This window comes from Anoplophora glabripennis, unplaced genomic scaffold (assembly GCF_000390285.2).
Source record: "Anoplophora glabripennis isolate ALB-LARVAE unplaced genomic scaffold, Agla_2.0 scaffold31, whole genome shotgun sequence".
In the NCBI taxonomy this organism is placed as follows: Eukaryota; Metazoa; Arthropoda; class Insecta; order Coleoptera; family Cerambycidae; genus Anoplophora; species Anoplophora glabripennis.
The window spans coordinates 1,322,657-1,345,205 of record NW_019416897.1 but is presented as its reverse complement, the minus strand read 5'-3'; the positions used below and the strand labels follow the sequence as shown (position 1 = coordinate 1,345,205).

Sequence of the window (22,549 nt, the reverse complement as noted above, 5' to 3'; positions counted from 1 at the left end):
TCATCCTCTAATAATTCAAGTAGATGATTTAGAAATGACTGGGAAATTAGACGGGGTGGTAAGAAGAAAGGTCCACAAACTTTATTGCGAATTATTCCGAGCCACATGTTCACAGAAAATTCGTGTTGAAAAGATCTTGTCCGAATTTCATGAGGATTTTCTCGTGATCAAACATGCGGATTGTGAAAATTCACTACCCCTCGCCTTTGGTAAATGTACATCTATTATTATTTTGATTTAAGTTGTTCTTATTTGTAAAGATAGTGGGTTAGGCTTCCAGGGGAAACTAAAACGCGTAAGGAACTCTACCTCGCAGGTGGTGCCGAAACGTAAAGAATTTTATTCCACTTACTTTTAAGCATAAACATAAATATTCTTGTAATATTATGGTTAGAAATGTCTGCACAAGGGGATTGTATTGGTATTGGTATGCATAACTTGAAAACGGCAAATCTTGGGGAAAAATTCAAGTTACCTTTTTTACGTATTTTGTGCATTAGAATATAAATCCGTTACAATAACTGTAAAAAATGTAGTGGCGTAGGTTTTTTTATAAAAAAGGATATGACCCCTGCCCAGTTGTACACCACTGGTTGTACCTTTAGAGCTCATATTTTAGGGAATGCAAGCCCTACCACCATAGATTATCTACACCAAATTTTATTGAGATCAATTAGTAGATTCCTGAGATATAAACAAAAAATCATTTATTTTTTAACAACTTCAACACTCTAAAACAGGGCCGTTCCAGACTTATGTTTATAAGGCAAACACATATTAATTTAAGGAGATTCGATACCAAAAGAAAAATGGTAAAAATGTTTTCAAAGCAATTGAAATCTGTTAATAAATATGCAAACTGACTTGTGTAAAAATATCAGATCGATTGACAACGTAGTTTTTTTGAAAAATGAATTTAAAAATTATGCTCTTTTACACAGGCTCTTATGGGAGTTGAGAAAAAACTTTAATCAAACGTGAATATTGCTCTTAAAAATGGTTAGGATCGGGAAAATAAAATTGTAATTAAAGAATTAAATATTACTAAACACTTTAAAACAATAAAAATATGCACTTACAATGTAATTATTGAGATAATGGAATGAATAGATAACGTTTTGACAAATTTGAACAAACATCTGATTCAATGAAAGGAAATATGGCAACACTGTACGCTGTATTTAATGCTTGGACTGATGTGTTATATTTGAATAGCTCAATTATAGATTATAAAATTATTCCAGTCGAAAATATATGTAGTAATAATTAATATTAAATAAATTTTTCGTGATTTAAAGCAATATACTAACAATTTGAAACAAAAATTGAAAGGATCTCTTTGCAAAACGAACAGTTTAGTTGTTATGTCATAATCTTCAGTTTGACAAGTCGACGTCTCACTAACATACATTGAACTTCTTGATAGTTATCATATAGACTCTCGGTTTGCACATTTTATTTTTTTCTCATCAATTCACATTCTGTTTTACACTCATTTTATACTTTTCAGTCATTACTTTTCCTTTGTACTTTGGTTGTTCATTCATGTTTACGGAATTCGCGCAAAGTTGACAGTAATGACAGTTGACCCAACTTTTACCACCACGCCATGGCAATGTTGCCAGATTTCATCCATAATTTTACAAGTTCTTAATGAATAAATGGACACGTTTATTCAAATAAAAAGTGAACTGACGTGTATTAAACACGAAAAAAATATGCAAGCTAATATGTGTTGTATAAATTTCATTCTAAATAGCATACTTAGTTCGCTGAAATTAATTTATGTAAGGTTGGTACTGCAACAAGACTCCCGTGTATAAACATAGGCATACTCTCCGCACCGCCCGCCCTGTAAGAGGTGTATCGAACGTCCTTAAAGAGATCTATCTGCCCTCGAAGTTTCCTGCATAAAATTCTGACCACCCTGTATAGGTTGACATATTAATTAACTAAATAACAAATGAACGCTAAATCTATCCTCGAGCCAAACACATCCTAACTTCTACACGAAACTGGCCCATTCATCGTTAGACAATATCCGCATGTTAATGGAATTCCCAGAATCCCAGTCCCCTCCGATACCTACATACTTTAACGGCTCGACCGAAAATAGTTGCAGGCGTTAATTAAATGTGTTCTTAAACTGGACGTCCATCCAATAAACGTGTACCTAATCAGGGAGTCCAGCTGATGTAAATGTTAATTTTTCACAATTTCTCTCTCTAGAGAGAAAACCAATGGTGAAAACACATTACAAATCCCTTGGCGCTTGCTGTTTGCTGATAATAATTATTAATTCACTCCAATCGGCTTATAAATCCCCTTTTCCATGCTTCTGTCGATGCTACTGGAATAAAGTTAATTATCACTGACCTAATTAGATTTTCTAATACTTCTCTGGCAGTTTTGAAACAAACTGTTGTATTCGTAATATAAAGGGTGTTTCCTGAATTCGGGAGATTATTCTTTGTATTATTTTTGAAAAAAAAAGCATTACAAGAATAAGGGTTTAAAAGGTAGTGTTTATCGTGATGCTGTGTTGAACTGTGGAAACAGTTATCTTTGAAGATGACTTAAATTGATTAAACCTGGTGTAATAATTTAATAAAAGGCAACAATTTAGTAAACTGATAAACAAATCAGTCAACCAGAGGTGAAGCCATTGTCACACTATATTAAATTATTTTCTTGTTTGGGATAAGCTTTCCCCGAGACCATTCTCCAGCCCCAAAAAGCTGATTACAATAGTTTTGTTCAGTTACAATTTGCTGATTTACATAACCTCGCAATTAAAAAAAAAAACAGAGATTTGAAATTCTTACTAGGAAGGGTGGAAAAATTTAGGGACAAAGTATTGAAAAATTATAATTGGATAGTTTTATTTTAAGTACTACAGAAATATAGGGAAAATGTGTTCAACATTATTTTTTATAGTGAAAGTGCATTCTTCTGCTTTTGTCCGAAATAAACTTTCCAATAAAAGTTTTGGTTTTTCTAGCACCATTGATTTTTCAATAGATAGCTTTACTGTTAGTCTGTCTTTACAATCAATTTAAACTTTTACAGTCTTTTAAAAAACACAGAAGAAGCAATACGTAAGTAACGAAATTTTAAACCACTCCTGAACAAATTACGTTTAATAAGAAAAAAAACGTGAATAGCTACTATTTGGTTAAGGTCGGACTAAACGGAACCCAATCTGCATAGTAAATGTGCGCTACTCCCACCCTGTCTTTCGCTGCTGCGCGACGATAGCCATGACCACCGCTGTAAACACTTTACAGATGTAGACGATAGATCGAACTTAACAAGAAATTATAAGGAAAAGACTAGACACAAATTTTAGAATATGTACATACCTTTTCTGTGGAAAATTAAGCGTTTATTAACAATTGTTTATACAGGATGTTCCACCTAAGAGGGATTCTTCTGTAACTCTGTAACTGTAAAATTTATAAAAAAAAAGGTTTTAATAAGTTGGCCTTCAAGTTGTGACTTCTTTTTATGGGGATTTATAAAAGTAAAGTTTACGTTACACCACGCCGCGGAAGATATGCGGCAGCGCATAACAGTAGCATTTCAAGAAATTACGCCAGACATGCTGACCAATGTTGAACAGTTTTTTAAAAACCGAATTCGTTTGTGTATTAATCCTTGTTGTGTTCCGAGTTTCAGTTTATTTCGTTTTGCGTTTTGTTTCAGTTGTTGTTATTGGTTTACTTTTGATTGTCAAACCACTTTTTAAACATGTCAGTAAATATTGACACTGTCAGTCCCAGGCCTGATAAAATGTGAGAGAAAAGTGGTTTTGTAAGGCCTTCTTGATGCTGTTACATAGCTACTTTTTCGAACCGATTTTTCTGGAAAACTGTTAAAGATAAGTATAAACAACCTTATATCAGTCGATAGAGCATTAAATTTTGCATTTACCCATGACAATTAATATGGGTCATTCCATTTGAAAAAAAAAGTTTTTAAAGTTTTTCAACTCGTAAGATTATTAAATGTACCTAGGTCTCAGTATTTCCTAGTCTGAATAACGTACACGTTTTGCTCACAGATGGAAAAATATAGTAATTTATGCCAAAACGAAATGTGAAAACCGCAGGTTCCTAACTCTTATAGTTTAGAAGCTATCTAGCCTCATTTAGAGAGCTGAAATTGTGATTTTTTTCAAAAACAACTGATTATCTCGAAAACGGTAAGTACATTAAATAAACTCTACCTAATATTAACCAAGGAATACAACAATGCAATAATATACAAGGTGTTCCATTTAAAATAACAAAGTTATCACCCACGCGAAATGGAACACTCTGTAAAGTCAAAAATATTTTCTTTACATGACTCACATGAATACAGGCAACTTTTATTAAAACCATTTTTTTTTTATAAATTTTACAGTTACAGAGTTACAGATGAAACCCTCTTAGGTGGAAGGGTTTTCTGAGTATCTAAGGGTGACCGTCCTTAAGTGTACATTCTGTATCCATATTATATTATGCCGTGTTTTATGGATTCTTCTCTGATCGACTTTTTCATTTTTTCATAACAAGGCGAGACGTTTCCATAAAATTATAGTGATGAGGGTTATTGTAATAAAAATGATGCCCTTTTTATGTGGTTTAATCAAGTTTTATTTCATTCATAAAATGAATAAATCAGAGAAAATATATTTCAAAGTGTATGATTTATTAGTTAGTGTTTATTACAGGTGTTAAATAATTTAATAAAAAGGAATAAAAGCATCCTTAGATATATATCTAAAATCTGAAAGTATTACTCGTAATTCGTATAAAGCTAATTAGTTAAGATTACGCAAATAATATTGTGAATAATAACGAGCGTTCAAATAAAAACGTGGTCAAGTTGGTTCTGAAAATTTGGACGTAGGGCGTAGCGTATAGCAAATGAACTTAAACGTCATCTGTCAAAGCGCTATATCGCCGCTATCAATTTGAATATTTTCGTTTTAAAAAGCGTTTAAAATGGTGTTTTCTCAAGAACAAAAAGTGTTTATCATAGAGTCCTACTTTAGAAATGGACGCAAGATTGATGGAATATGGAAGTATTCTATTGAGGAATGTTTCATAGAATTTCAAAATCAATTTCCCGGCGTTGTTGAGTACAAAATTTTTCAAAGTGCAGTTCAGCGTTGTGTTAATGTTTTTCGTGAAACGGGCAGTGTAACAAGAAAAGAAGGAAGCGGCCGACCTAAAAAGCGGACTGAAGAATTAAAAGAAAATGTCCAACAAATAATGGAAAATGCGCCAAGAACTTCTGTACGTGTTTTATCACAAATGGTGGGAGTATCAGTCGGTACCTGCCACACAGTGTTAAAAAAAGATTTGCGTTTGTTCTCCTATCGTTTAACTTGTCAGCAAGAACTTCATGAAGTTGATTTTCCGCGACGGGCTGTATTTTGTGAATGGTTTTTAAACAACTACGGTGAACTTCATAATATCACCTTTTTTTCTGATGAAGCCTGGTTTCATTTAAGTGGTTACGTAAACTCACAGAATATGAGAATGTGGTCTTCTGAAAAACCAGATAACTTTTTTGTCGAGGGCCCTCTACACGCTCAAAAAATTGGAGTTTGGTGTGCTCTCAATCGAAGGAGGATTTATGGACCTATTTTTTTTAATGGTACTCTTACTGCGCAAAGGTATAGAGAAGAAATTATCGCTCCTTTTGTTAACCAGCTGGAAGAAAACGAAATTACAAACTTTTACTTTCAACAAGATGGCGCAAGGGCACATACGGCAGGCGAGACGATGAATATGTTGAGGGAAGTTTTCCAAAATCGACTAATAAGTCTCAATGCTGAACATGAATTTCCACCGAGGTCATGTGATATTACGCCGTGTGATTTCTTTTTGTGGCCTTACCTTAAAAACACTATTTTTGAACTGCCTATTCCTGATTTAAACCATCTGCAGGCTCGACTTATAGACAAGATTCGTGAAATTAACAATACCCCGAGCATCTTAGAAAATGTCTTTAATTCTTTGAGGAACAGGTGTGAAAAGTGCTTGGAACAAGGAGGGGGACACTTTCAGCAGCTGCTTTAATTTATTGTTATAACAAGGAGGGGGACACTTTCCGCAGCTCCTTTAATTGTTTGTTATTGTTATCACGATTATTCTTTAAAATAAAGTTATATAGTCATTAACGTTATTGAAACTGACAGCTGCTATACAGCTCGTTGAGAAATGAGGTTAAGTTGGTCGCTATAAGCTACTCCCTACGTCCAATGTGTCAGAGCCAACTTCGACCACGTTTTTATTTGAACGCTCGTGATAAATACTGAAAAACTTTATATTTTTATTATCCCAGTGGAATGAAAGAAAAATATGAATTCGAAATATGATACGAAAGGAAAAATGTTTACGCAGGTCGAGTTTGTTCGGGGCACTTTTTGATGTAGGTACACATTTTATTTCCAGTGTAAATGTCGTTTGTATGATGTTAATAAAATTTATATTATTTACAATAAATGTTTACTTTTTTTTACTTTTATATTTTATACAGAATGTGGACTTTTTATAAGAATTCTTAAAACATTATATTACTTACAGGGGCAATGGCCTGGTCCATTGCAATAAATAGAAATGATAATTATATTTTTCTCACTTTCCTTAATTTCGGTATACGTATAATGTACCTATTTGTATCTGTTTCCTAACAACTTTGCCTGTAACAAAATTAGTGTATGAGTCATCTAATAGAATCTTCAGTAAGTTTGCAATTGAAAGTAATTTATAATAACAAAATCCTCCCTACTTTGACTTCTGCTAATTACGAATTAAAGTGTTCTTGAACTAGCTACATAATTAACTACTTGGTTTTTGGTTTTGTTTGCTGGTGGCTTCAGTATCATGTGTCCACCGATGAGGAACCCCTCACAATCAAATAAGAGTATAAATTCGCGCTAATTTTCACCCCTTTAACAAATTTAAACTCACCCTCTGAACAATATACGTCCAAAAACTTTATGGCGTCTTTCATAACACTTAACTTTCGTGGAAGGGCTTATGAAAGTCGCTAATTTAAATTATAATTTGAACTTTACACTAAAGTGGAACGATGTGGTTCAAGAAAAATTTGTGGAATATTAAAAAGACAACTTAGCGAGAAAATTTTGGTTAAAGATGGCAGGCAGAATAAACCGCAATCTCGACGCCCAAAAATCAGGACAAAGAAGACGTTACTGAGTTATAGTGTTCACAGGTTAAATTATTTCTAGGGTATTTTTAACTAACGATACGGAAAACGACCACTCTGCGAATTACAGCCCCATTAAGCGTTGAATTACCGTTACAATATCTAGTAAACAGCTAAGAAGATCATTCGTTAGCAGAGTTACCAGACATAGACCGATTTGGAACTTATTAGTTAAATTATATTGATTTTTTATACAGCCTTGGCACATATTATTTGACATAATTTTTCATTTGTCTCGTTATGGAAACAATAACTTTTATCTACTCAGATATTTCGAATTAATAAAGAAAATGAAACATCGCAGTTATCAAAAAAATTCAAAATATAGCAAGTACTTTTTTAAAGACAAACTTGGAGGTTAGTTTTACAATGTAATTTTGTCGATGTTATTTAGAAAAAACTAAATAAATGAGGATGTTCTAGCACAACATCACATTATTACATCACTTAATAAATGGTCTATCAAGCCACGAAAAAAATATCATAAAAATAAATATATGACAATTTAAAAATTTCAAGATGGCGTCTTTTATACTGTCGTTGCTATGATAATAACAAAAAAAAACAGTTCAAACAAAACTTGTGAAGGGTTTAACAGTGTATCTAAAAAGTGTATTTTCAACTTAGGCTATATAAGTGAAATTTCGAAAAAACGACAATTTTCTGTAACACTATAGCAGTTGCGCCCTCTAGTGAAGAAGTTACAAACTTGAAAATATTATAAATCAAATTCTTCATATTCTTCATATTTGTTAATAGAATTTTTACTCCATATTGTAGCACGTCTAGTTTCCTATACCAGGTGTGGCGTGTATAATCAATGAAAATTAAACTACAGCCTTTATTAGTACAACTTTTTACAACTTATTTGTAATTATAATAAGTATATAATAATAATATATAATGCAATATTTTGTCTTATACGCGTAAACAAATCGTCGTTGAAAGATAGAAAGATACTGCTCAATTTTTCGGGAATTTTTCAATGCAAAAGTACAAACTAAGAAAAATCGATATTTAAAAAAAACTGATATTTTCCTATTATAATAATAATAAATAGTAGTTACTATCTTAAATGCATTGTTGTTACTGCAAGAGTTCGCAAACAAAACCAGACACGTAAGCATCTGTAGTTGATAACTGCGTGTACTAAGCAAACTCCGTTAAAATATGAACAAAACGAAGTAAAACTTACCATTTTTAGAGAAAATGTTGAAATTGATCCCCATTAGCGCAGATACAAGCATGGCATTGACGCACCCAATTTTAGCGAATATTTTTCCAAATTCTAGGTATTCCCCTAATTGTGTCAGCAGCTTCAAGTAGGTATACACTTTCGCAATTCTTCCACCGTAGCAATTGCAGTATTATAAACCAATGACTTCAAGTGACTCCAAAGATAAAAGTCCATTGGAGTTCGATCGAGTGACCGAGGTGACCACGGCACAGGACCAAAGCGTCCAATCCAACGCTGAGGAAACATTTCATTCAAAAGTGTCGTTACTTCTCAAGTACTGTGTGGAGGAGCCCCATCTTGAAGATAAAACATGCGTTCCCGAACTTGTAGTGCTCTTAAAAAGTAGCATATGTTGGTCCATTTAGTCGTCCTTCAAAGAAATAGGGACCCACAAGTACATCGCCTATTATGCCAGCCCAAATATTTACAGAGAACCGATGTTGAAAATGAGTTTCCCTAATCGCGTGAGGATTTTAATCGGCCCATATGTGCATATTATGAAAATTCACTTCGTCATGTGTAAATGTCGCCTCATCTGTTACACAAACCTAAGCAGGAAAGTGTACTTGATCGGCATATTGCAGTAAAAACTAACTGCAAAAACGCATTCGTTGATCACAATCCGGGGGGTAAAATCTGTTGAACTGGTTGCAGATGATAGGGGTGCAACAGCTGGCGCCTTAAGATGCGATGTACGAGATGAGGTTCCTACTTGCTGTGCGAGTCGTCGAGTACTAATTGCGTGGTCTTCGTCAAGATTCTCCAACACTGCATCTTCAACATTAAGGTTCACTTGCTGACCACGTCTTTCTCCTCGAGGAATAACACTTCCCGTATCTCGCAGCCGCTGAACGCACTGTAGGATTGTATTTGCACATGGGGAGGGGTGACGTTGTGACCATCGTTCCTGGTACAACCTAGTCGCCGCGAGCACATTTTCTCCGCCTGCACCATACACTAACACCATATCGACACGTTCGGAAATAGTAAATCCATTCTTTTCTCGGTTCATTGTAAAATTAGTTTGTGCACAAACTAAAAAATTAAGCAACGTAAGAAATAAGAATCTTGTCTTTAATGCAATCGGCAAGCTATTCTCATTTTTTAATTCTTTATAAAAATTACACTGTCACTATCGTGGAAAAACAAAACTTTTGTGGATGGACGATGCTTAATATTTAATAATTAAGAGAATAATGAATTCAATACAAATACAAAATCAGCTGACTGCTCAAATTTTTTGACAATGTAACCTAACCTTCTTTTAGTATTACTAGAATTAGATTATACCGACTTAAATTATAAGGTTGCATCTCGGGTCGCATAAAAACATTTCCAAAGTTTTTAATAAACAACACAGGGTCGGCCTTCATATTCGTAGAATAAATGAAATTTAATTTACAAAAAAGAACACAGAGATAGAAGTTTTTTGTATAAGACTTTTCTATTACAAATATCATCAGGAAGCTGTAGTTTAATTTTTATAGATTATACACGCCACACCCTGTATACAGCCGCTCCGTACCGTCAATGGATCACCCTGTATATTGTGTCGCTAATAGGCTTTGTACGTTTAAAATCATTTGATGTTGTACAGAACACTCTTCTGTCGGAACAGGACATTTAAATAAATAATTTTTGATTTCCGTGTGAATAATAAACCTATTTTCTAATACAAATATTTAATTGTTTTTGCAGGGAGACTTCGTGGGTGCCTTTGCCTCCACAAATCTAGGGGATGTGTCGCCCAACTTGAAGGGTCCTCACTGTATCAATACCGGGGAACCTTGTGACACCACCTCCAGTACGTGCGATGGCGAAGCCAAATACTGCATCGCTTTCGGTCCAGGGAACGACATGTTCGAGAGCACCGAAATCATCGCCACCAGACTATTCAACAAGGCTAGGGTACGTAGGATTCTAATTTTCTCATGGCACAATTTGATACATTTATTTTCAGCAAGAATTTTTGAGCACGTAATGAATTATTGAAATGGATTTTACTAGAAAACGGCTCATGCTATTTAAATCTAACAAGAGTACCTTTTTTATGCAAAATATCATAATTTCGGTTCAGGAAGTAGAAAAAATTGCATACAAAAAAAAATTGTACAATTTGCCCCATGGTTCCGCATTTTCTTACGCCCCTGTACCAAATTTTGATTTCTATATTACGCCGATTATTAAGCATATAAATAGTAATACAATCCCAAAATTTCGCGATTTAATATTAAGCCGTTTTCAAGTTATGCAATAAAAACTGTTTCCTGAGTTACCCCTTCAAGGGGTGGTGTCTCCCTTAGGGGCCGCCACTGACAAACACTCTACTAAGGTTTTCATCATATTTCGACATGTTTTACATATTCTACAATTTTGAGGGGTGTTAACTTTGTTAATTTAAATGGAACATCCTGTATATTTTTACATATTTGGATAGAACGTTGTCTAACAATAAGCGAGATACTATTAAAAAAGAAACAAGTAGAAATATTATTAGGAATTCAAATAGAGTAAAGATCTTCTCCATACTCTATTTTAATTCCTAACAATTTTTCAATTTTCTACTACTATGTAACCTATTTTAATTAAATAATAATACAAACTGCCAATCAATAACAATGTTATCATGACATTACTTGTCACTTTCACGGCCTACCATATAACATTGTACATGAGTAATTAGGCCTCTCACGGTCTAATTAGTGAGATTTAGTTAAAATACCTATACGCATTTTGGGCCATATCAATGTCCGACATTTCAAAATATATTACAACTAAATCTGTAAATCCTTATGTAATTGGAAAAAAGGCAGAAGTGCCTGAAAGAGTTATAACAATTACAAGATATTTTCTTAATAAAAAACATGCACATGCAAAACATGCTTTCCTTTTTTTAATAGTATCTCGCTTATTGTTAGAGATGGACCCAACAAACTCTATATGACTATGCTCGACAGCAAATCTTCTATCCACATATGTAAAAATATACAGGGTGTTCCATTTAAATTAACAAAGTTAACATTCGCGGTCATATTCGAAAAATTCATAAAAAATCGTGCAACTTTTGTATTTTACATTTTTTTATAACTCTTAAAACAAAAAAGTTAAAGGAGGGGTCAAAATATAGTGAATCACCCTGTACTTTGTATATTCGTAAATAAAATATGTAGTGCTGATTTATTTCATAATAAATAATTCTGATTAACAGAATCATCTATTGAATAAATAAACAATTAATTGGGTAGTTAATTTTAATAATGCTCATATTCCCTAATTGATAATTAGTATTTAATTGGCAATCAATAATGTACTTAGGAAAGAATATGTTTTTAGTTTTTTCAACTAAATCATTTCTTTTAGTTTGTCATGTAATATTTATTCTAGTTATCCATTCTTCAAATTGCAACAATACAGATTTCTAAAAATTATACTTTGCAAGTGTAAAGAATTATAATAATTATATAAAACATAAGTTTTCGTCTAATGATCTAATACTAATAATTACCATGAGAGGTAAAGGCATCCATTGCAATACAAAATGTAAGGGTATCACTTTCCTCCATTTTGATAAAAGTGATGCTCGTATATATTCCATTAATCTAGTTCGGAAAGAAGCAATAGAACAATACAAAAAGATATTTTAGAATTTTGTTTATAAAAAAATCATCGCTATTTATTATTTTTGCCCTCCTTTATGGCTGTAATAGTAAGCATGTCCTGTAGCCAAATTAATAAAAATTGTTACAACTTAATTCATTTGAACAGTGGAACATCCTAACTTTTCCAACCCATCCTAAAACTTCTAATTTGTTTGAGGGCACACGGTATTGCATACAATCTAGCGCAAATGTATTTCTCTGATTCCTCTATTCTAATCCAATCTAATCAATTCCATTCCAATCTACTGCAAGTTAACGTTTAATAGTCTTATAAGTATGTATAATGTGCGGAGAGTAAAATGATATGCAAATTTCATTTCCCGATAGTTCTGTGTTGATTCGATCACTTCTGATCTAGTAAGTGTTAACCCCAAGATTTCGATATGCTCTGTGTAACTAATACAAGGCAGTATCGATTTAGCTAATCGAAAATGAATTGAATTGTAAATTGGAGCCGTTTGGGATTACCGCGAAAATTACAATTTCCTTTTTCCGGTTTATGTATCCCAGTAGCGTAAATATCGGAGAAGTCAACATTGGATGCCGTATTTTCCTAGTTCCATAAAGTAGTAGTCGTTTATACCGATTACACTTCGCCAAATTGTACGAGGCTTAAAGAGACGACAGTCGACGGATTCCTTTCGATCTTTTATAAGATGTAGTGACTTTTGTCTTTAAAGCGGTAAGTTCCTTTCCACATTTTCAGGTCATAACTGTATCTAGTCATAAGCAACGTCCCATTTCATAGAATTTACAATGATTTATATTACAATATATGTTATAACATGAAAATATAATACCGCAAAATAAACATGACAGTTTTATACGTCCTAAATGTATCAATTTCAAAGATGTTAAAAAAGAAACTTAAACTTTCTCTGTTTGATTTACAATCGCGTACATATGGTTATTATTAATAACAAACTGATTGCATTAGATTAAATTGAGGAACAAAATGCGACGCCTATTTACCAGATTTTATAGCTACGATACATATCGAAATATCACCACCATATTTTTAACAAGTGATTTCTGTATAAATCCATTTGGAGAAAAATGTCTGATTTCCTTGAGTGGCGGCAAAAGTAATATAAAAATAAAATATTTCCTGCTTATAAGAACCGTTCAATATGATCACCATTTTCTATAATACATAAATTAAACCTACGAAAAAAACTTAAATTTACGTTTCTTCAGTATTCCTTCGTTCTGAAAATTGTGAGGTTTTTTCCTCACTATCAATACTCATATAGTCCAGGCTGTATCGTCGGTCCAGCTAGGAACATGATTCTCATTCGATTTTTTTTTCATAATCTTACTATAAAATGACCCTTGAAACATATCCGCACGTTGTCAGACGTTACTAATGGTCAAAAATTGTTTACACATTTTTTTTTAAACAAATTCGTAATTTTCGATTTTTTCGCTCGAAATATTTTTTTAGGCTTTTTGGGGAATCTTGAACAAAAAAGTTTCAATGCAACTTTTCTCTAAAATCTACCGTTTTCGAGATATTAACGATTTTTTGTTCGAAAAAAACGAGATTTTAACCATTTTCAACGTCAATAAACTATATTAAAAATTGCAGTTTTTAGAGTTGCCAAAATTCTTAAATAACCTTTGAACATCCCTTAACAAAAATCCGAAGAGTTACGCCGGCATATTCTACATACTTCTACGGCAGATTCCTTCACAAAACTGTACAAGTAATAAAATCAATTTGTTCGTCAAACTTCTATCGATTGTTCACCTTAAAATAACTAAAATCAACGAAACTGAGTTATTAATAGGCTTAGTGCGGCGCGGAGTTTAACAGGACCGTAGTCAGATTACGAATGAAAATATTAATATGAGTACAGAAAATATGTCGCAACCCAATACTATTACCAAAGAGCAAGGCTAAGTAGAGGATAAAATACCTATATAAATTTAGATGACACCACAAGAATTTATAATGCGTTCACACACAGTACAAAACAGGTCATTTCCTTTAATACGTATGTGTCCGTAACCTTCGAGATCACTGTCAAACCACATTTGAAATAATTCCCGTCTATTTCTCTTTTCTTTTGGCATTTTACTTCACTTTTCCCCCCAACTAATAGTTGTTAATGTAAATTATGTGAACACACGGCGAATACAATTTACAGCAAACGTAAAAGAAAAGTCGCGACACCAACAACTACAAGGTTTCGTAAATAACTGAACAGTTCAAATCGCGAGTCAGCTGTGAAGGCCACCGATCTCCGCACCGGCTCTGTTAGACTCTGCACGTGCACTAAGTCTAGTTATTAATGACAATTCGTGAAAATAATAATAATACCAGCTATTATTTTTATCAATCGAAAGTGCAATATAAAAAAATGTGTTTCTTACTCTGTATCATTAAAAACAATGATCATATTGAACAGCTTTTATAAGACATAAGTTTTTGTAAATTATAATACAGTATTTCATTTCTGTTATTACTTTTGAGATGATGTAATAATTTTAGTTTGAACCAAAAATCCATTAATTATTTAATAAAAAAAAAAAATTAATCCGAAACTATTACAAATTCCAGCAAATTCTTTTTTTAACAAATTCTATAGCATGACAAAATTATGAACTGATTCTGTTAATGCAAAAATTATGTCATGAAGTGACGTCTATATGGAAGTATTAGGGTACCTACCAAATTTCTATAAAACAACGCTCTATATCCTCGAAAAGTTCCAACCCATAAACAGTTCAAGGAAGTAGGAAGTTAACAATGAAAGTGACAAATGGAAAATCCATCTAACCTTTTGTTTTTTACTTGAGCTTAGTTCAGGCAATATTTCATAAGTGTCAAGATATTTCTAATATTACATTGGCTGAATAAAAAGGATTTTGTTACGTATCACCGCAGAGCAACATCTATTTTATAACGTTCAATCCATCATACTGCAATTACTCTCCTCAGGGTTTTCAAAGGCTTGCTTGTTATCGCTGCAATTCGATTAGTGATACAAGTAGAATTGTAGAACAGTTACGGGTACATATTTTCAATGATTTCTGGAAATCAAGAGACGCCATGTCAGTTAAATTTAATAAGTGCGTTCCTTGATAGAGGGCGCGAAAATGAGCAACTTTTATTAAGCAACAGATTGACTATAGTCCAATTAACTAAGCCTTTAAATCGAAATTTTGTCAACTTGGCTGAATTTTTGATATGAGTTAGTTTAAGGTATATTATAACAATAAGTGAGAGTAATTTTTTGTTCAACCCCCGGCCAAGGGTGGAAAAAGATAAAACAAATGGCTTTTTCAAGATAACTTAAAAAGGGTAAGAGCTAGAAAAATTTAATTTTGTTAAATCATTAAATCATTAAAATTAACGATTAAAAATTTGATTTTTTGTTATATCTTTCTTATTAAAAATTAAAAAATATATCTATTTCTCTGAAAAGAAAAGTTACATATTTTAGAGCAGATTGAAAAAAAAAATTACAAAATTCAATCATTTTTCTGTTTGTTATGATTTTTTTTAAATTTCTGAAATCTTCCCTTAACTTCTAGCCTCCCTAACTCTGTTAATTGTAATAGTACAAGAAAAAGTTAAGAGGCCATTTCTTTTTTTTCTAGCTCTTACCCTTTTTGAGTTATCTTGAAAAAGCCCTTTGTTTTATCTTTTTCCACCCTTGGCCGGGGGTTGAACAAAAAATTACTCTCACTTATTGTTATAATATACCTTAAACTAACTCATATCAAAAATTCAGCCAAGTTGGCAAAATTTCGATTTAAAGGCTTAGTTAATTGGACTACTAAATGCTTCTGTTTTCGAGAAAATTAAATAAGAAATTAACCATAAATGTAAGCCGACCCTGTGCATCTTGTGCACGTGCGTTGTGTGTTGCAGTATTACTTAGCCGGCGTATAAAATGTTTTCTGATCAAGAACTAGTAGATATAGTGTTAATGTACGGAGAATGTCAGTACAATTTAAATGAAACTTGTCGTTTAGCGTATTTGCATGTATGTAGATTTTGTAGAGCATATCGTCTATTGGTAATTCGCTTATTAATTTAAACCTATTAAATTAGTTTTACTAATAACTTCTAATACAAATGCAGTGTTTTAAATTTAAGAGTAAAGTAAAAGTTATGTAAATTTTAAGAAAGTATGTTACAAACTAAAATTAACTATATAAATAAACCTGAAATCAACAGGCACATTCATATCAAACATATACAGGGTGTATCTAAATAACACCGGAAAAATGTGTAACGGTATAAACATTTCTGTTATTAGAAGCTTCACTATGCCCTCTTTAGGAACGTCGTCTTATTCGGTACAAGAATCTAAGATAATATATCGCATCGTCTACATTATAAGTTATTGGTTTGTGATAAAGTCTTGTGGTTGGAATAAAGGATAACAATTATATCGTCATAATCGTAATTAATATCATCACTATCATATTCATTGCCAGAGCTAATATTATAATCATTATCTTCACTTCAAAGAGTACATCAATATTTCCAAATTTTAGGAACTTTTCGACGGTTCGGATGCCACGGAAGTTTCTGGACCAGTGAAGTACATTCATCAATATGTTGATATGCCTACTCAGACAGCAACCATCACCCTTGCAAATGGAACGGAACAAGAGGTAAGCGTTTGGTAATAATTCATTTAAAAAATACGACTAACTACAATTACCAACAAATTATATTTAAAATCAGTTCAGTTTTATTATAATTTTGTAAAATATATTCACTTTCTATCTTGCTATACACGTACGATAAAATTGTCCCAAATATTGACCTAAGTAGTTGTGTTAAATTGTTCAAAATGTAAAATTTCTCACATACTTCTTGTTTTAGTTAAATGCTTTTGCAAATATATAAAAAATTTCTAGAAGAATGATAAACATAACGAACAGAAAATTGAAGACGTGAGAGAAGTAAATTAAAAAATATATGTAAAAACATGTTTGGACAAATTAAACTAAACCCTAAATATATAAATTTTGAATGCTTTGCAGCTCATGTAGAGAATTCGTGAAGAGCTAATGCTTTGAGATAGGTTTTGCTTTTAAAAAGGAAAAAGTGGCAGGAATAGTAAAAACTGTGTTTGTGTAGAAACGATCATATGGGAGAGATAATAAAAAAAATGTACACGAATTTAAACAGCGCTTCTTTCATTCGTTGCTCGTTTTATATTTCGTTTGACGACAGAGTAATTTTTTTGTGGGACTCTAAATGTAATGAGAAATGGAATATACGAGATGATAAACATTATGAAAAGATGCTTTCAGAAGGGATAATTTGATATAAATAAAAATGTAGGTATGTAACATTTCCTGGGAAAAATGTATGTAATTATAATATTCATAATCTTCTTTGAGTTACGTTTAGCAAGGTACTTTAGCTAATTTGGAATAAAATTTCACAAAAATATAAGAGCATCACGTCATAATTACACGAATTCGTGTCGAATAGGTGTCTATACAGGATGTTTCGGAAATCAGTACACTCAAATAACAACGAAAACTGAATGAGACATCAACAATCCAAGAACATTTGTTTACGGAAGAGGTTACGTGCAACGCAATGCTGCCAACCGCACATCACTAAACATCTCCATTTGTACGTACTTCAAAGAGTACGGTTATTATCCGAACAGACCTCGTACACATTTAAAGTAGTAAATGTTCCCCATTACATTAGCTCCAGTAGCGGTCTGTGGAAATCCATTGTCCAAAATTTTAATGGCATAAAATAGCATCAGGAACCGCTTTGATCTACTTTCCAGGGCTTTGTCAAATGTGATACAAAGCCCGGATCGAATATGTTATACCCTTTTCCCATGCGGCAATACAATCTACCATTCACGTCCTTTCTTTTGTTAACTAAATAAAGGTTACCCATACAACAAAATCTCTATTTTAATAAGCTTTGTTAAACGAAGTATTGCCCAATAGATGTACTACCAAACAAATTCATTCGCTTAAGATGTAATGTTGGAACAGAACATCACATAAATCATGTAACCACAATATTATTTAATACGATCTGTTGATTATTGGATCAAAAGAAAATGGTTTGATGGATCTCGTATGTCAGGTCCCTTATAAAAGCCCCATGGACTAGGAACAAGCAGCTCCATAGAATTGAGCTAAACAAGAATGTAGCTACAGTTATGCAGAAGACTCCATAGACAGACATTTTCTGTTGCTATGCCTGCTCCTAACTTTTACTCGCGACATGCACAATAGGTCAAGGCCTGAGTGCTGCAAGAACGTAATGAATGAATTCAGTCGAACTTTTCGTCGTCCACTTTTTCATGAACCTAAAACTAACGTATCCAATCATATAATTTCAGTCGTAATATAAACATCTAACGATTATAGGGGTCAAAGTAAACCCCATATACGTTATTAATAGTCTTTGAATACATTTCCTTTGATGTAGCGTCCAATCGTAAAGGCGATTTCGTGGGCGTTCTTTGACACTCACATGTTAAGCGAAATAATTACATCGTTATCTTAGATTGCTGTATGTTCGAGTAAATTTGCTTGAGGCTGATAAATTTTTTGGTGACAGTATCTGCTAATTTATTGATCTATGAAGCATTGAGGGATTCTGAAATACAAGATGTTACATATAAAGTTGCAATAAGAATAAAATTGTAATTCGAAGTGGGCTTCCACGAGCGAACCCCGTCATAAATTAATCAATCTAATTGTAGTGGAGTCAAAGTAGGACAGTGGTCACTTGACTTATGGACGAGATATTCGCCGAACCTCGCCTTCAGGATAAAAATTTGTAATTCCTTTCTTTTTATTTATTATTCCCAAGAACAATAGTATAAAAGTGAATAGATTTTCTAACCCTGCAATTAGATGTAACAAAGTTAAAACTGACATTGAAATAAGATCCACTATTGACCCTTTTGTTTGATTTAGGTAAAGGGTTGTCTACCGGGCATGGGATACAGTTTCGCTGCCGGCACCACCGACGGACCCGGCGAATTCGACTTCACGCAGGGCTCCACCTCCTCCAATCCATTCTGGAACGTCGTCAGAGATTTCATTTTCCCTCCGACGGATGAAGATCAAGAGTGCCACGGTGCCAAACCAGTTCTAATTATGTCTGGGCGCGTAAGTATTGACAAAAAGGGTCCCTCAAATTAATCTGGATCTTAAATAAAACTCTTGTAATTTGTCCAGTAACTTAAACATATTTTGTAGCAGTTGCTAGTATTTTTCAACTTTAAACAGAAATGTCCTTTCTAAAATTAGGTACATATGGAAAATATTTTAATTACCGAAACTAAAACTATTTTATCCACAGTCACCTTATAATCGAACTTTTATCCACACATATGTCTAAAGTGATGTTTTATCTACTAGTGGAATAAAGTAACTTTATTCCACTTGTAGAATAATAAAAAAATAATAAACCTACATAAATCAAACTTATTCACTTATTAACATTAACATTTATAGTAACAGACATTTTGTTGTTTGTTTTATCACATTTAACTTCCTTTCCGTTAATAACAACTCTTGTAGCATTGTTTCCATCATTTTCGGAACTCATAACATCTGCAGAAGTTTGTGAAGAATTTGCATAAGTTACGGATGTCTCTTTTTGTAAGGAACAGCTATATTTTCCTTGCAATATGAAGTTTGTTAGATATAGGCTCCTCATCATAACTTTCTGCTTCACAGGAGTTCTTTCATCCATGTAAGATCAGCACCTTTATTGGCCAATAAAGTTGTTGAAGTATAATTACCAGTATATGCTTCTGGATTTTCTATACTCAGGAATGAAGCAACCATTGAGGGTACCTTCGCCAATGTGTTGATTTCAACAGGCTAAAAAGTACATTTTGTATTGATGTTTTGTGTTAGGCGAATTGGGCGCAGAGAAATATATTTTCTGCATATTTGAACAGCATTCACGCAAAATCCCTCTTCTATAATTGTACATTTTCTTGAAATGCCCGTCTTGGTATCAGGTATTGAAACAAGCAGGTAACTGCAAACGTCCTGTACGTCACTAATTTTCAAATTTGTCAATTCACCATCGACAGGCACCAGAAACCCCCATTATTAGTGCAACCCAAAATCATTCAAAGTTCACTATATACCTAACAATATGTGAAATATATTGCCTTAATCATTAAATATTCTTTATCGGAAGTCTCAGTCAAAAATTCAGAAATATGCGCTCTTTCTAATACTGCAACTCTGTTTGCTTTGTATCCTCTCGATTCATTTTTCAAATAAGCAGTAAGCTTGATATATGGTCTATATTTTTGTAGACCTTTATACGAGTAGTAGCCTTCAACATCGAATACTTCGACCACATATATGCAATTTTCTGACTTCACAAATATGATTGTGATGTGATTATGGATAAAACCACTTTTACAATAAATAAGTATTATTTCTGCCTATTTGATGACTAAAAAACTTGATTTTAATATGACGTGATTACTGGTTTAACGAAAAAATTGGAAAATATGGAGCGACAAGTATTAGGGAAAGGGTTCAATATGAAATTTTAGGCTCTCAAACGAGTAAGTCAAAAAATAGGACAAAAAAAAATAGTTGTTTCGAAGCCCTAAATTAGTTTAAAATACGAATAAGACATAATCTCCCAGCCTTTTTTAAAGGAATCCACTATTATCAATGTTTGGAAAAAGGTTTAAATAAAAAGGCATCATTATTTCTTTTATCTACCATTAAAACTGATAACATCGGAACACAATTTAGGAACATCCCTTATAAATATCTCTTATTATTTTACTCCGTTTGCAGATAAAGCTGCCTTACGAGTGGCAACCAGAAGTTGTGTCCACGCAGATGTTCCAGATCGGTAACGTCTTCTTCACCGCTGTGCCAGGCGAATTCACTACTATGTCGGGCAGACGATTGCGTAACACCGTCAAGAACACGATTATAGAAAACGGTGGTCCAGAGAACACCAGGGTCGTCATCACTGGGCTTAGCAACATTTACACGAATTACATAGCCACTCCGGAAGAATATCAGGTAATAAAAATGCTCCTAGACCATTTTTAGAAAACGATTTCTATGATCTCATGACAAAAAAATTTCAAACAGAATTTGCGGAATAAAAAATTTAAATAGGGGTTGCGCATATTTGTGCACAAAATTCTTTTCCACAACCAACTGATATTTGCTGTAAAATTACCTGAATTTTATTATTTTTCAATAAAACAGTAAGAGTTTAAATACAAAAAATGTTGGAATAAAATTTAGCCACAACTCTTAAACTTTGGAATTATTTTTCGGCTTTTAGATTCAAAATTCAATAGTAGACATTACTATTGAATTTCAATCCTTTATCTCCAATGATTTTGACAATATTTCGAAAAAAAACAACTCGAGCAATCCCTTCAAGTACTGTGGCACTTTTTCTTATTCTCTGGTAAAATATTGTAGATTAAATTCAGAACACACTATATAAGGAAATGTTATAAAATTTCGATACGGAAAATGCTTCATAATTTTTGACAGTTTGTAGTGTTATATTCTGTAAGTAACACAAACAATTAATGTAGCAGTATTGAAGTCATTTTTACGCTCATAATATCGAAGATATGGCCAAAAGAATATGTCCTAAGCACAATGTATTGAATGGCTGTGACCAGTTGCTAGGTGACCTACCTATAGTCCAGTTGATAGAGGTTCGGCCTGTGTCAAACCTTGATAACCCGGAAATAACTGCACAGGTCTACTTTAAATGATGAGTACAATAACAGGCTAATTTGCTGACAAAGTATTTTATCAGGAAAAAAAAGTTATTAACAATTTAATCGTGAAAAAATTTTTTTAGTAGTTTTCTTTAAATAACTCAGCGGGATGACTGTACGAAAAAATACTTAGGACATGATTTTGTTCGTAATAAAAATAGCTACAAAATGGCGGTCGTCCTATTAGTCCAAGCATTATAGAGAAATGCTTACAGAAATTATTACCAGGACAAAAAAAATATGTATAGAATACGTATAGAAAATTAAATTTTAAATTGAGTTTCTTGTTCTTTAAACTCGATCAAATATGGCGAACATGGTTAAAAAAAATCGCAAAGTTGAAAAAAACAGTTTTTCTAAAATAACTAAAAAAATATAGCACGGACTGAAAAATTTTAAATGAGAAAGTTGTAGATTTTAAAAAGATCTATCGACTGATTTTTTGAAAGTATCCATTGCTTTGTTACTTTTCGAGATATATCGAAAAAACCGTTAAAAATCTTCTCTTTTCTCTTCTTCTATAACTCGTTTACATTTACGTGCCCATATTTGCTATTTACTGCAAGCATAGCCCGCGGCAAGCCAAAAAAGTACATTTTTGAAAAATTTAAAAATATTAATTATTTTTCGAGATATATCGATTTTTTGAAAAAAAGGCGCTCTCGAAAATTGGC

General features: G+C 32.8%; 1 protein-coding gene across 2 annotated transcripts in view; it reads left to right on the top strand.

Annotated features, from left to right (window-relative positions):
• Positions 1 to 22,549, top strand: part of LOC108905724 (neutral ceramidase) — a 79,336-nt gene that overhangs the window by 38,493 nt on the left and 18,294 nt on the right. For both annotated transcript variants that reach the window (XM_018708723.2, XM_023455643.1), the window contains exons 7-10: positions 10,163 to 10,372; positions 16,636 to 16,755; positions 19,054 to 19,248; positions 20,917 to 21,150. In XM_018708723.2, coding sequence (XP_018564239.1) covers positions 10,163 to 10,372; positions 16,636 to 16,755; positions 19,054 to 19,248; positions 20,917 to 21,150 — 759 coding nt within the window. The remainder of the gene's footprint in view (positions 1 to 10,162; positions 10,373 to 16,635; positions 16,756 to 19,053; positions 19,249 to 20,916; positions 21,151 to 22,549) is intronic.